The sequence below is a fragment of the Kogia breviceps genome, chromosome 6 (assembly GCF_026419965.1).
Source record: "Kogia breviceps isolate mKogBre1 chromosome 6, mKogBre1 haplotype 1, whole genome shotgun sequence".
NCBI lineage: Eukaryota > Metazoa > Chordata > Mammalia > Artiodactyla > Physeteridae > Kogia > Kogia breviceps.
In genome coordinates, this window is record NC_081315.1 from 105501761 (window position 1) to 105516841 (window position 15081).

At 42.2% G+C, this 15081-nt stretch overlaps 1 protein-coding gene and 1 long non-coding RNA gene across 5 annotated transcripts in view; one reads left to right on the plus strand and one right to left on the minus strand.

Annotated features, from left to right (window-relative positions):
* CC2D2A (coiled-coil and C2 domain containing 2A) overlaps positions 1-15081 on the minus strand; it is a 136590-nt gene that overhangs the window by 22966 nt on the left and 98543 nt on the right. For all 4 annotated transcript variants that reach the window (XM_067036370.1, XM_067036369.1, XM_067036372.1 and 1 more), the window contains 8 exons: positions 13757-13849; positions 12688-12779; positions 9079-9246; positions 6194-6299; positions 5892-6001; positions 4674-4770; positions 3631-3729; positions 297-473 (listed from right to left, as the gene is read on the minus strand). In XM_067036370.1, coding sequence (XP_066892471.1) covers positions 297-473; positions 3631-3729; positions 4674-4770; positions 5892-6001; positions 6194-6299; positions 9079-9246; positions 12688-12779; positions 13757-13849 — 942 coding nt within the window. The remainder of the gene's footprint in view (positions 1-296; positions 474-3630; positions 3730-4673; positions 4771-5891; positions 6002-6193; positions 6300-9078; positions 9247-12687; positions 12780-13756; positions 13850-15081) is intronic.
* LOC136794392 (uncharacterized) overlaps positions 1-15081 on the plus strand; it is a 45495-nt gene that overhangs the window by 1299 nt on the left and 29115 nt on the right. The gene's annotated exons all lie outside the window — the stretch shown is intronic.

Below are 15081 nucleotides of genomic sequence, written 5' to 3' on the forward strand. Positions count from 1 at the left end.
TTTCATTTTCTACCCAATGAGAAAATTCTTCTAAAAGTAGAGCCTGTTTATATTTGTTTTGCTTTGCTAAAAGTTTAAATTGCTGATTGACCTAATTATTGACTCAATGAAGTACAAACCCACACAGCTGTTCTCTAACCTTCGTTCTGTCCAAACCGAAAGAGTGATAAATGGATACTGAAGTAAGGAAACCTCTGCTTGTGCCATTCAGTACAATTTTATAAAAGCATGGCCTAGCAAGCATTTCTCAGGTTCCGTCCGCGTCAGACATGCGATTCCAGAGAGTACGCAGTTACCTTTTCTCGAACTGACTCCCCAGGAACCAGCTGAGGCTCCAAGGTAATGAACAGCGTGATGTAGGAGCCTTCACTCGGGCTTCGGACAGCGTCAAAACCCCGCTCAATAATCACACTTCGCTCCTTACTGTAGCCCAGAAGAACTGGGGGGATATTGATTTTAAATGTCCCATCAATCTGTGAAGAAAATACAGTTCTGTAAACATCCTGGTGATTTTCCAACAGAAGTTCAAAGGTTAAGTGTCAACTCCTCACCATCTGATGAATTCAGTAAAAACTGCTCAGACTGTATTCAGGGCCCACCCTGTCTCTCCAGGCTTGTCTCCTTAAGCTGTCACAGCAAGGGCTCTCTCTTTCCCTGCCTTCTTTGCTTGGTTCAGTGGAACATGTGCTAGTTATGCAAGTTGATTCCAAACCTAGGTTGCCTGTGTTCAAATCCTGGATTAAATTCGAAGTGACTCAGCTTGTGCATTTGTAAAAAGGAGATAATAATAGTATCTACTTTGTAGAGTAATTATGTATGCTGAATGGATTAATAGATGTAAAACACTAAGAAAAATGCCTGTCCTGTGATAAGTGCTCAATAAGTGTTAGCTGGCAGCCAGTCCCCTTTTCTGGGATGCCTCAGCTTCCCATCTCCACCTTTTAGAATTTTAATCATTTTTCAAGGCTCAGGTCAGATGTTATCTCCTTCATGATTTATTTTATCTCCACCAGCCTTACATACAACTTGCTTCTTTCATTTATTGCATTGACACATTCTGCCAGACTTTACTGTTTTATGCAAATTTATCATGTTCTTTTAGATAATTGTTCTTTGAAAATAGAATCTGTATTGTGCTCTTTTTTGTATCACCCATCTCCAATATATCACAGTGTTTTATATACACAGGAGGTGCTCAATAAATGTAGGCTGAACGAATTACAAGCCTCTTACATAAAATGACCTAAATTATGTAGAGGTTCAAGAAGGCAGAAGTTTTTACTCCTTTGTAGTCAAAGCAACAGTAAGTTTATGGAAGACTGTCTAGTACTACAAAACTACTCAGGGCTAGACTTTGAAATTCATAGATTTTCAAACAATCCAATTTTTATTTCAGTGACTATGCCCTCTAGAGAGGAATGAAGGAAGCTCTTATTTATTTTCCTCTTTACATTGGTGGAGTTCCCACAAAGCCTGTACCCAGGCAGATGAGAGGGTACAAGGAGAAGAAGAGTATAAATACAGCGCCGTATAAAGTACAGCTGAAATAACTGGGCACATCTGGTCTGTAGAATAGATAGATGAGCCAGGAGGGAATGGACACTGTCTCCAAATAGTTGAAGTGTAAGAATTTAAGACAGAGTCTCTCACCCTGGGCACTCTTGATGTTTGGGGCCGGAGAACTCTTTGTTATGGAGGGCTGTCCTGTGCATTTTAGGGTGTTTGCAGCATTCCTGCCTCAATACACTAGATACCAGTTGCACCCCTACTAGTTGCAACCACCAAAAAATGTCTCCAGATATTGTCAAATGGCCCCAGTTGGTTCATTGAAGAGCATGAGCTTTGGAATCAGACAAAACTTTTAAAATGACAAATGTGATAAAATCATTCTCGAAAGCAATATTGAGATGTATAAACTCAGAAGTTGAATAGCTCTCTCTACTTTTACCAATCTACTTCTTCAAGGATAAGCCAACGTAAAATGTTGGAAGTTGGTAAAATTTGAATCCCAGATCTGCTGTAAACTTTGGGATTTGAGTAGTTACTTCAACTTTCTAGGCTTCCGTTTTTTCATCTATAAAATGGGGATAATAATGTCTATTGAGCTGTTGTGAGGTTTAATTAAGGTGACATATAAACTAGCTAGAAATGGTATATATCAATAATATGCACCTGATAAATATAGTTATTCCTATTATTAGTACCAAATTAGGAGTCTCCTTGTTTTGTGTAGCTCCAAACCAGGACCTATGAATGGGGGTCCCAGGGAGGAATTTAGCTTATGGCACCGTTTAAAGAAGAAATTTATGACAGAGCTATTGGAAAGAGAGCAAGCTACCTTATGAGGTAGTAAGGTCCCTACTTCTAGAGAGTATGGGCATTATTACTAGGATATAGTAAAGGAGATTCATTTATCAAGAAGGAGTTTGGGTGGGCTTCCCTGGTGGCGCGGTGGTTGGGAGTCCGCCTGCCGATGCGGGGGGCGCGGGTTGGTGCCCCGGTCCGGGAGGATCCCGCGTGCCGCGGAGCGGCTGGGCCCGTGGGCCGTGGCCGCTGGGCCTGCGCGTCCGGAGCCTGCGTTACGCAGCGGGGGAGGCCGCAACAGTGAGGGGCCCGTTTACCGCAAAAAAAAAAAAAAAAAAAAAAAAAAAAAAAAAAAAGAAGGAGTTTGGGGTAATTAGTTCCGAGTACCCTTCCAAATGTGATGTCAAATAACATGGGCAGTTTGATTTGCAAAATTATGTGCTCTTTAAAACTGTTTTCACTTCAAATCTATTTGAAGAGAGAAATGTAAAATTTTTGGCACGCATATAGCTGCAGCATCACCTGTAGACAGTCCCTCTGGTCTAGGGAGGATTGCAATTCCAAATGATTCTTGAAATTCCAACCAATCCAAGCCTCCCACACTTGAGTTTTGTTCTTGGCCTTGCTTGAGACTGTAACCCAGGCAGCATTTGCTCTATGTGGTCATCACATGTGGACTTAAACTGTTTCCTCTGTAGCTGTGTGAGATTAACACAGTCTTTGGCTCAAAGCCTCCTGTTGCTATGGATTTAATACTGGGATATTAAAGCCATTTCAGAATCTTTAACTGTCTCAGATTAGAGCTACTATGCCATTCAAGAATTGTTAACCTAATGGATCGCCTTAAACAAAATTGTCAAACTCCGAAGAATGGTATTTTAGTTGAGCAAGTCGCTACCAACCATTTTTCATGTTTGAAATAGTAAGGACTCTGGAAACATTAAAGCACTTGATTAAAATGGGCCATCAACTGGCCTGGTTGTTTTCTTCAAGTTATTTTCAGGCATCTATCCACTCCACTTTTGTCATTTTTGACAAGTTTCTACTTTGTCCTACCTTCTTCACTTTCATTTAAAAGTTAAAAAATTCTCAGATTGGCAAAGTTGTACATTAACTACTAACTGTAAGGAAGATAGATGTTTTAATAAGTCATGCAAATATGACAGAAGATCAATGGCTTTATATAGTGATTTTTATCTTTCCAATAGTGGCCTTGCACATAGGTTCTCTCAGTGTTAAGGGTATACTTCCACAAAAAAACCTTTAACAGGAAAAATGGATAGAGCAATTCCCTATTCCTGTGAAATTCTTACTTTTGATTCTTACCCTTGCCTGGAGATATATCGTGCTAAATGGAATTTTCACACATCCCAACCAGTGTCTCTCAATACGGGTGTGGATTCCACTTCCTCTTTCACGGTCATCCTAAAGGAGGGGTGGGAAGTAATAATTGTTTAACAACTTCGGATAGGAAGTAGGAAAGCAGCAGGATTTTAGCTGAAAGCGCGGTAGGTTTAGGTTAAACAGATCTAAGTCACATTCTGGTTAAGACACTTAATAGTTCTGTGACCCTAGGAAAGTCATTTAACTTCTCTGAACCTCAGTTTCCTCATCAATAAATTGGAGATTTAACAATCTACTTTGTAGGGGTATTTTAAAATTAAGACAATGTATAAAAGCTCCTAGTACAATTCCTGGATCATAGCAGACAGTCAAGTTGAAAATAAAAAAACTGGTTCTCTTCCTCCCTTCTTTCTTTCCCCATTTATACATGTCAGGTTTCAAACATTTCAAATTTGGGGGTTGATGGGGCTCAGGGCAGGCTGCCCCCAAATATGCCAGAGTGGCATATGGATTACTTTGAATTCAAGTTACTTGAAAAGCAGCTGGTGCAAGAACACTCTGACCCTCCTTTGTCTGCAGAAAGCAGGAAATAAATCTCCTGTGTGAAAGGTGCCCTCCCTGCACCTGGGGGTAGAGAGAGAGACATCCTTATCACCAGAGACAGGGAATCCAGGGTTGAGGAGGCTGTACAAACAAATCTTGTTATTTCTTTACGAATTTACCCAAAATCAAACATCTTTGTCTTGTCAATTCTTCACAAATTTATTGTTTCTTTGTCTAAAAGGTATAAAAGCTGTCTTTTTGGGTCACTTCCTAGATTGTATATCTATGAGACCTTTGTACATACAAAATTAAAAGTTGTTTATTTTTCCCCTGTTAATCTGTCTTGTGTCAAATTAATTATTAGAGCAGCCAAAAGAACACACAAGCGTAAGGGGAAATTTTCTCCTCCCTGACGGGACTTACACAATGGGTAGAGGATAGGAAAATGAATACAGACATCTTTCTCAAAAACATGAACTTACCTCTAAGACATCATATAGAACTTCATCAAAAATGTTGATGAACACGTCATCTTTCACTGACTGCAAACTGGTGGTGCTGTAATCCCCGTTGGGGGCCCTGCAAATGGGCACCCATGATCAGGGAGCATGAAAAGAGCAAAAGAGAAATAATGAGTACTCAAATGTCCAAACTGGAAAAATACCTGAATATGAGCATAGATAGGAGGATGGCAGTTGTCTCATTTAAAGGATTTCTCTAGCACAGAGACCCTATAACGTAGTACCTATACTCAAATGGCAAGGCAGTATAGACTGCAGGCTCCGTGCAGAGAGACAAACCCTTTTGCTGGCTTGTCCTGGTGAGTCTCACATCATCTCCCAACCATGGTGAGCTTTGCAAGGAGCCAGCTGGCTACATACAAGGTCTCCAGCTGATATTGGTGCTGGTATGTGGACTTCCTAAGCAACTGGGCTCTGGAAGGTGCTTCTCTGGCAGACCATTCCCTGGTCATAAACCTCCTATTGTTATGTGGCTAGTTGGATGGTCCCTGCTTCCCATTCACTTTCCCCACAGATAAGTAAAGCAAGGTAGGGGTGAGGTTCATCTCCTATAACATCACCTGCTCTGAGTCCAGCCAGGCCTGTCCCAAGCAGGCCTCTCCATGGCATGGCTCAAGACCAGGCTACTGCATCTATTTTGCTGAGCATTTGCCTTTAACTTTTCTCACTCTTTTTGCTTGTACTATGTATAAGAGTGGTATCTGTTTCTCCCTTCTGACTTAACTAGTTCCAACCCTTGCTCAGTCTCGAATTCACTATTTGGCATTAAGCAAGTACCTTTTATCTTTAGGTTTTAGTTTATTTTCTACAAAAGTAGAGCACTAGACTAGATAATTTCTGGGTTGCTTCAAGATCTGAAATAGTGAGTCTTTTAAATATGTAAAATCATTTAATCAAAAATTTTAAATGCCTGTGTATTTCTGACGAGGGAGAAAGCTTAATTTATTGGAACTAGGGAGCTTCAAAATTACTTAAAGCTTCCAGAGTTGGGGAGATGGGGAAGAAAGGAAAAGCAGTGTAGGGGCTGTGGGATTGAGGGACTGGGAAGCTTGGGCTGTAAGAAGCCAGAGCTGGAGAGGAGTGGGGTGTTCCAACAATGAACCCAAGTTTTGGAAGTTGGATATTTTCCCATTTTATTCTTGACTGGAGTCCCTTGTAGAATGAGGAAAATATGCTTACCTAAATGGAAGTTCAAGTTCTTCATTCCAGCTGGGGTTTGGACCTTCAGCTGTAGTTGTATGGCAAATTGTTCGCTGAAATGAAACTTCTACAAAAGGACGTACTAAAACCTTAAAATCAAGAGCAAAGAGTCTGTAACAGTTAGTAGAATTATTTTGATCCTAACAGAGGTAAAATATATTTCTAAATGGTGCGTTTCCAAAGAAAACAAGGCAGAAAACAGACTTTGAACTTTCTAGGAAATTCTTAAAAATAGAAGGGACAAGATTCTAAGTGGCGATCCAGCACTGGGGTAATTTCACCTGGCCGAGGGGGTAGTCAGCACTGTGGGTTGGGCTTTGTGTGTTTGGGGAAGCAGCATGCTTTTCGCTGAAAGTCCTTGAAGATCTTGATGGCTGCTGGAATTTGCTAGGAGAGAAAATGTATGAAAGAAATAAATGACATGGAAAGTCTAATCATATACTTTGTATACGGTTTCTCCAAAGATGTATGTTGTTGGTGTCTATGGTGACAGACATACTCTCTAAGCTTGTTGATGCTTCAGAAGTCTTTTTGCATGCTCTGGTCCTCCTCAGTCACTTAGTGATTACGAGAGCCTTCCCAACTTTCATCCATAGGCCTGTATATCTGGCTGGAATAGAGGAAAGGGACCTCTTCTCTCTGCTCTCTCATGGGTGCCTTTTCCCCCGTAATTGAGAATCTCAATCCCTCTTAGGTAGCAGAATCCTGAGCTTCCTAACCAGCTTGCCCTGCCTCCATCCAATTCTGGCCCTTTCCCACTGTATTTTCTTTGAACATGCACTCTCCAGTAAACATGAGCTATGTATCCCAGGTAAGACATCTCTCTCTGGGCCTGCCAAGCATCAATGGGAAAGGTGGTCAGGGATTCCTAGCTTGAGTTAGGATCTATGAGTCTTGCCCTCTTTCCCTTTTGAGCTGCCATTCTTAAAGGGAGAAATGAAGGTCATGTCCAGAGATCTTCTCCCAGATACCTTCCCCCTCATCCCAACAACCCACCTGCATATTTGTTTTTTTTAAATAAATTTATTTATTTTATTTATTTATTTTTGGCTGCATTGGGTCTTTGTTGCTGAGTGTGGGCTTTCTCTAGTTGCGGGGCACAGGGGCTACTCTTTGTTGAGGTGCACGGGCTTCTCATTGCAGTGGCTTCTCTTGTTGCAGAGCACAGGCTCTGGACGTGCGGGCTTCAGTAGTTGTGGTTCGTGGGCTCTAGAGCGCAGACTCAGTAGTTGTGGTGCACGGGTTTAGTTGCTCTGCGGCATGTGGAATCTTCTGGGACCAGGGCTCGAACCCGTGTCTCCTGCACTGGCAGGCAGATTCTTAACCACTGTGCCACCAGGGAAGCCCCTGCCTATTTGTTTTGAATTTTATGGTCTGCCAAGTATTTCACATTCATTTGCTTAGCAAAGTACAAATTGTCTTTTTCCACCAGACTGTTTTACCTTTTTACAGAAGGGGTTTCAGACAAACTATAAGGCAATGAAAGTAGAACATTTAACACAACAGCTGCCAGAGAAAACCTTTTCCTGTTTGGAACACTGTCAGTTACATTATTACACAAACACTTGTTAAGTACCTACTATACTTTAGGCCCTGTGTTAGACACTGGGGCTGCAAAGGCAAATAAGATAAACTTCGGCTCAAACTAGATAAACAAATAATCACAATATAGTGGGATATATGTTAGACTAGAGGGGTGGGCATGGGCCATAAGAGTGCAGAGAAGGAGTTGAAAAATCCTATTTAGTTTAGTTGCAAGGGTAGAAGGTTAAGATTTGCGTGGGTTTAGTGCAAGAGTTGATATTTGAACTGACTTGATGAGTTTACACTGAAATGTATAACATATAGGATCAACTATGCTTCCCTGTAATTATTTGAATGAAATGGTTTAACTCTTTAAAAACTTCATGGGAACCAAAAATAAGAGAAACACCTACATATCTTTTTTAAAAAAACAGCACCCCAGTTAAGCTTTAATGCAATCAAGATGAATGCTGGGCTGTGTGGCTTAAGGAAGCAATGCTATGGCACAGATTCAAGAGCTTAAATGGACATTTACATATAACAAAACACTGAGGATAGCTGGTGATCAGATGTTCTGTATTGGGTGGAAGAGTTAGTCAGCAGAAAAATAAAGTAGGGCAAAATAACAGGGCGTGGATAGTTTAAAGGGAAGACCGTAGGGACAAAAGATGCCAGAGGCTAGCAGGGTGTGCTTCTGTGACCAGAGAGCTGGATGACCTGGGGCAAGCCACTTACACTCCCTTCATTTCCATTTTCCCTTTTGTAAAATGGAGACAGTAATAGTAGCGAGGAGTAAGTGAAATAATATAAATGAAAGTGCCTAGCATAGTGCCTAGAACACAGTGAATGTACACTAAATTATAGTTTCCCTCATTACATTGACAAGGGCACCAGCAAAGAGAAGTAATTCTTGGTCCTTCCATCTCTGTTCTCTAAGGGGATAAGAAACTTCCTCTTAGCTTACCTATGGTGAGGGGTTCCCCATTGCCCCGATGTAATGAAATACAGTAGACAAAATTCACTTCCCTGAGCAGATACAAGAGAAGTCACAGTTTTGTGCTCAAACACAAGTTTCAGAATCTAGAATATACACCTTTTGGGTATCTGCCCAGCTCTCACCCTCTTCTCTGAGAACTGTCCCCCATCTTCAGGACAGGTCCTTGTGACCTGCCTCTCTGACTGTAGGTGACTAGACATGGATCAACACGTGACCCAAGTTAGGACCTTCAGATTCACTCCTGGGAAGCTGACACCTGGTGGGTGGTACCCTGACAGGATGGACCACTTCCATCACACGGAGAAGAATGAAGCAAACCCACAGAGGGAAACAAGCAAGAGAGACAATGGGGCCTCTGAAGAAGCCATTTTAATCTTTACTGTCTACCATGTAGTTTGGCTGTACCTCTTGTTCTTGAGTTCTATGAGATATTCCCAATAAATCCCCTCTTTACCCTAAACTGACTTATTTGGTTCTGTTACTTGCAACCAATAGGGCCCTTACTTCATAAGAACCCTCTTCCTCCCCCCGGCCCCTGCCCTCGGCCCCCACAGAGTAATAAGTATGTTAAAAACGAGAGTGAACATGCTCTAAAGAGGTTGGATCCTGCACATTCCATCCCAGGGCTGTTCGGAGGGCTCTCACCTTGTTGTTGGCTTCCTCACTGGAATGTCGTAAGCCCGGATAATGTTCACCAGCAGCTTTATGTCTCCATCGGACAGGTTTTGGGCTGTCACCTTCTTCCGACCTTTTCTCCTTGGCCTCAGTGGTCGTTTTTGTTCTGCCAGCTTGAAAAGGCTCAGGCCCAAAATGCTAATGATTACAGAACAAGATTAGGATGCTAGGGAAAAGAAAGATCTGGAAAGTCTTGACACAACTTCCCAAACACTGCCCCAAGGTCCCTCACAAGCCCCTGAAAACTCCTTCTCTTTTTAAGGAGGGTGGAAATTATCAAGTAGTTCTCCCAAGATGGGGGAGAGCCCACTCTGTAGATTATTAGCATTCATTTTAACTGCTACCAATCAGAGGATGAAGCTCATGTTCTGGTCCCTCCCTGCACTTCCGGCTTGCTCTCTGCCTCGCTTATCCACCAGCCCCTCAAACGTGGCCTGTGCTCTCCTACTGTCTGCCTTCGCTCCTGCCAATCCTGCACGCTGAATGCCTCCTTCCACCTTCCTCCTCATCCACCCAGTCGGTTGCAGTTTTACCACTCTTCAGGGCCAGTATTTCCCCCTCGCCAGAGGCCCAGCCGCATCAGCCCGAAGGGGGGCTCCCTCTCCTGGGCCCCCGGAGCACGCATTAGCCTGCTGCATTCACATGGCAGCGATGTTTACAGCCTTCTCAGGCCCTTCCAGGGATAACCTCACTCTCTGGAGTTAGGCAAAACTAGGTGTGAATCCTGCTCACCTTGGGCAAATTATTTCACCTCTTGAAGTCTCTGTTTCATCATCTGTAAAATGGAAATACCTACCTCTTGGGGTTGTTGAGAGGATTTTGTGAGGAGATGTATACAGAGCACCCTGGCACTGGTCTAGCATTAGATGCCCTAACACAGTGACTGTTGGGACAATGACAATGATTATGATGCCAGTGATTATGTTGGAGAAAGGAGGGGATGGAGACAGGAGGAAGGGAGGGGGAGGCGGAGCAGGGGCATCCTTCTCTCACATCCCTCTACCTCTCACTGAGGTGACCTCCATTAACACTCCCTGGAAGATGAAAGCAATGCAGTGAGTCACGGGGGAGAAAGGGCCATGGAGAAAATAACTTAATTCTGCCCTAGAGACTGAACAGAAACACAACTGTGACTGTGTATCAGGAAGCTGACGCTAATGACTATGCCCAAGAGCCACAGAACAAAGCCAGCGGTGCAGAGCTGGCCTCGGGCTGGCAACGCTCACGCTGCTCTGCTTCCCTGTGAGTACCAGAGCTGGCCAGGCGGCCTGCTGGACTGGAGCCCTCTTTCCAAGAGACACATGCCAGCCAGGGAGATGATGGCTCCAAGGGGCTTCCGGGGGCTGTTGTTCCCAGTTGCTTCCCAAGGTCTTCCGTCCCACAGAGCGCAGAGGAGCCACCATTTACCAGCACTTCTCTGGTTCAAGCAGAGTGCTAGGTGCCTTACGTATAATGTTTCTAATCCTTACAAGTATATTTATCCCATCTTTCATATGAAGAAACTGGAGGCTCCAAGAGGTGATAGAATTTGCTAAATAGGAGGAGAGGGAGCTGGGGTTCAAAATCAGATCACCCTGACTACACAGCCCAGCTTCTTCTCCTTTTAATATTTATATATATTTATTCATTAACTCATTTAAGACAAGAATAAGCCCATTACATGTTAACATGATATCAAATCATGAAAAATAACTATCCTTTCCAAAACAAAGGGTGCGAGGAGAGTGACATTTTTTTTACATTTTTGCAAATCTCTTTTTTTTGATTTATTGTACATTTTATTTTTTATTTTAATTGAGACATATTTGACATGTAACGCTGTATACGTTTAACATGTACAATGTGTTGATTTGATACATTTGTATATGGCAATATGTTACCACTGTAGCATTAACCAACACCTCTATCACTTCACATAATTATTATTTCTTTTTTTGTGGTGAGAACTATTAATATCTAGTCTCTTAGTAACTGTGAAGTGTATAATCAGTATTGCTGACTATAGTCACTTGCTCACCTATAATCACTATGCTGTGCATTAGATCTCCAGGACTGATTTATCTACTGGTGACAGGTTTGTACCCTTAAACATCTCCCCAGTTTCCCCCGCCCCCGACCCCTACTGACCAACATTCTAGTCTAGGTTTTTATTAGTTTGGCTTTTTTAGATTCCACATATAAGTGAGAATCATATAGTATTTGTCCTCCTCTGTCTGACTCATCTCATTTAACATAATGCCCTCAAGGTCCATCCATGTTGTTACAAATTACAGCCTATCTTCTTAATCCCTCTTCCTGGGCAGCTACCTAACCCAAGCTCCGGGAACTCAGAGAGAAACCTTTGCCGGGGGTCGTGACATGGCACCTCCCTTCTTTTCTCAATACTTTCTCCCTCTCAGAGAGGTGCCTCCTATCATGAGACTTCGCTGCCTCCCTAACAGTCAGCTTGAGAGCATCTTGGTGGCTGGGACCATTATATACAGAAACATTTTAATTTAAAGCCAAGAACAAACCAGAATTAAAAGAAGGAAGAACATACCCTGAGCCTTCAGAACTTAATGCAGAAAGTAAAGCAGAAAAAAGAAAAAGAAAGAAAAGAAATGGAAAAACAGCATGAAAAATCATCATCTATTCTAAAGTGTAATTTTCATGACTGAAAAAAAAAAAAAAACATTCAATGACTGGACTCTGGGCCTGTAATAAAGAGAAAGGGTTTGCATGAATTTGTGTGGGCACAGCCTCCCTTCTGTACGAGGATGGAGGCAGAGCCAGAAAAAGGGGCTGCCATGTATTGCACAGTTTTTTGTCTCCTTGCCAACTTGATGGTGGAGAGGGAGTATATGCATAGGAAATGACCTTTTCAGGAGACCAAGAGATTTAATCACAGGGAGGGTCATGAAGTTAATAGACTGTGCAAGCCCACCAGTATAGAAAGTTCTCTTTCATCTTTCATGCATCCACCTTGAGTTGAGACCATTTGAGGATTATTCTAAATGATAGGGAGACAATCAAGCAAATAAACACAGTCAATTCCCAACTTCTATGTAAATATCCATTTTTCCCTGCTGCCCTTGCCCCTCACCAAACACACGGCAGCTCTGTGTCTCCCAGCTGTGGTGCTGGAACCAGACCTCTCCATGCCACCCAGAATCTCAGTGGGCAAGTTCTCAGCCACCCCCACTGCCCTGTGATGGGAGAATAAAGGAGACCCCGGCATGGGGAGGTGAGGAAAGCAGGAGGATGATGTGCTGGAGGGGATGCTGTCAAAACTTCATGTGACTGGAATGAGAAGATAGCCAAGGCTGGTGAAGTTCACTTGGAGGTGGTGGGAGGTGAGATGGGGTCCACTGGATGTGATGGAGAGGATCTTGTCTGACTTGTTCTAACAGAAACGCCCCAACTAGTGTAACATTAGGCATTAATCAGGCTTTACCAGTTTCCAGTATTATTAGGGGCCCAAATGCACACCATACACTGATAAAAATCTTATATTTACAGGAAATTTTTAATATAATACAATACAAATAATTTTAAAAGAAATAACAAAAAGGTCTCTCTCTCTCTCTCTTTTTTTTTTACCTGATATTGGGAACTTCTTCTTCTACTACCAAATCCGAAAGAAGAAAGTGGTGTTTTGCAATTAGAAAACGATTTATCACTGATTCTCTAACCTGAGGAAAGAAATATGTTTTATTTAAAATGTTCTTGTTCTATGAACGCACACTTCACTGCTCTAATGTCACCTCAGTGCAGCTTTCCAGACCACCTTTACTTTTCTCCGCAGCTCTGACCTCTTCCTATTGTGAATCATCCAGCTTTCCTCACTAGCATAAGCTCCCTAAGGCAAAGGGATTCTATTTTGTTCTCTGCTATATTCTCTGCTATATTCCTGGGAAAATTCCTGGCAGATAAGATCGTAAAATTTAGCTGAATGAATGAATGAACAACTACAAAAAGCAGGACCCGTCTCGAAGCACACACACTTCAGAACTGATTCTGAAGTTCTTCCCCTATTCAAACTGACTTGCTACCTAATTATTCTTTAAATAGAGGACCTCTTAAATGTCATAAATATTCTTTTTATTTTTTCATACATGAGCTACAGGGTAGATCAACCGGATGAGAAAAATGTACTCTAGCCACTAGAGGGCGTTTCTTATAAGTTAAATTAAAGGAAGGAAGGACAAAAGGATATTTTGACTTTCTAGTGCAGAAGGGCAGTTAGTATGTCGTTTATAAAACTTTTTTTTAATCACAAAGGTAATAAGATGCAAACATTCAAATATTTAAAAAAAAATCATGACTTAGAAAGTTAAGTCCCTTGTAATCATACCCCCTCTTAAGATAACCACTGATAATAAACTGAGACACATCCTAGTGTTTTCAGCGTTTCCTCATTGAATACACTCCCCTTGGTTCCTGAGCTAGTTCAAATTGGGTTTTTATCACTTATAATCATGAGTCCAAACTAATACAAAGGAGAACCAAATAACCGTGTTCCAAAGTTGAAGATGGCCATTAATCAATTTTAATCTGTAATTATGAGAAAATAAGCCTACAGGGGTTAAGAATAGAGACCTCCCTCCTCCAACCTTAGGATGTTGGCTATTTTTCCCCTATGAGGACTGTTTAAAATGGTTTTCCTTACCTGCTGGAGGTAGTTGGCTACTATGGCCCTGTGGGTATCTATGTGGTCCTTCGTTTCAATTACATTTCTGTCTCGTAACCGTTTCTCATAGTCCTAAAATTAAAAGGAAGTCATGCTTTTATGATTTTAAAATACTGGTACTCTCTCATGCCCTTTTTGAGATTAGAGAATTATTTATCACATGTGGTTTAAGTCACAGATTATGGTTCTAAATGTGCCTTCTGCTTCCTTCTGAACTTTTGGTTCAGAATTGACCCTTGATGCAGTATCCAGGATTTGGAGTTAGTTGATTGAACTGCCTTATAAGTAGAAGAGAAATCTGTAATTACAAGTTACAATGTTCATGCAGAAAGGAACAGAGATAGTAGAGTCGCTGTAGTTCAAGATGCTAAGCTCACCCAAACAAGATGCTAAGCTCACCCAAACAATTAAGCAGGGCCAAGGCCCCTGCTTAACTTTTGCCTTTTATATTTCAAGTAAAGCAATTACAGAAATAGTAAATAGCGTCTGGCTGCAGCTGACTTGGGTCACCTACTTGAAGGAGAGGAATGGCTGCCTCTGGCTTTGTCTTCTTAGGCCACTGCACTTTTCTCTTTTTTCTATCAATAAAATTCCATGGGGTCCCCAGGGAGCTGCCATGTTCCCCTTCACTCCTTCCCTGGTCACAGCTGAATGCCCAGGGTGGCCCCTAACCCAGGCTGAGTGGCTCAAAAGTTGTCCCCAAGATTTTAAAACTCGGGACAAGAGGACACACCTCTCCCTCCTGGCTGAGGCTACTAGATGTGAACTTGGATGATACTGGTGACGAAGTGATCAAATAGAGAAATCTGTCTACAATGGGGGAAAATGAAGTCACCATACCAAGGAAAGCCCAGACAGGATGGCGAAGGGGCCTGGCAATAGTTGGGTGTCTTTGAGACACAGATGAACTCCTGTCATTCACATGTTTTAGATGTTTAACTCTATTTTGTGATTTCGTTATCTAATGAACTCCCCTTCATTCGTAAGCTAGTTCAAATTGGGTTTTTATCACTTATAATCACAAGTCCAAACTAATATAAAGAACCAAATAACCAAAAATATTCTCCCAGAATAATTTCTGCATGAAAAATCATACAGTCCTGGTATTAACTTCTAATGGTTCTCCCTTTACCTCATCAAACACAGACTTGTCTGGCTTTCACTGGCTTGCCCCATATACACAGCCTATTACCTGTAACTCCTCAAAGGCTCCCTGCTCCCCCACCTGCCATAACTTTGTGCGTCCTGCTGCCTGTCTAGGGTGCCCAGAACTGTTCCCCACTTCCTTCCTGGCCCCCCGCCCC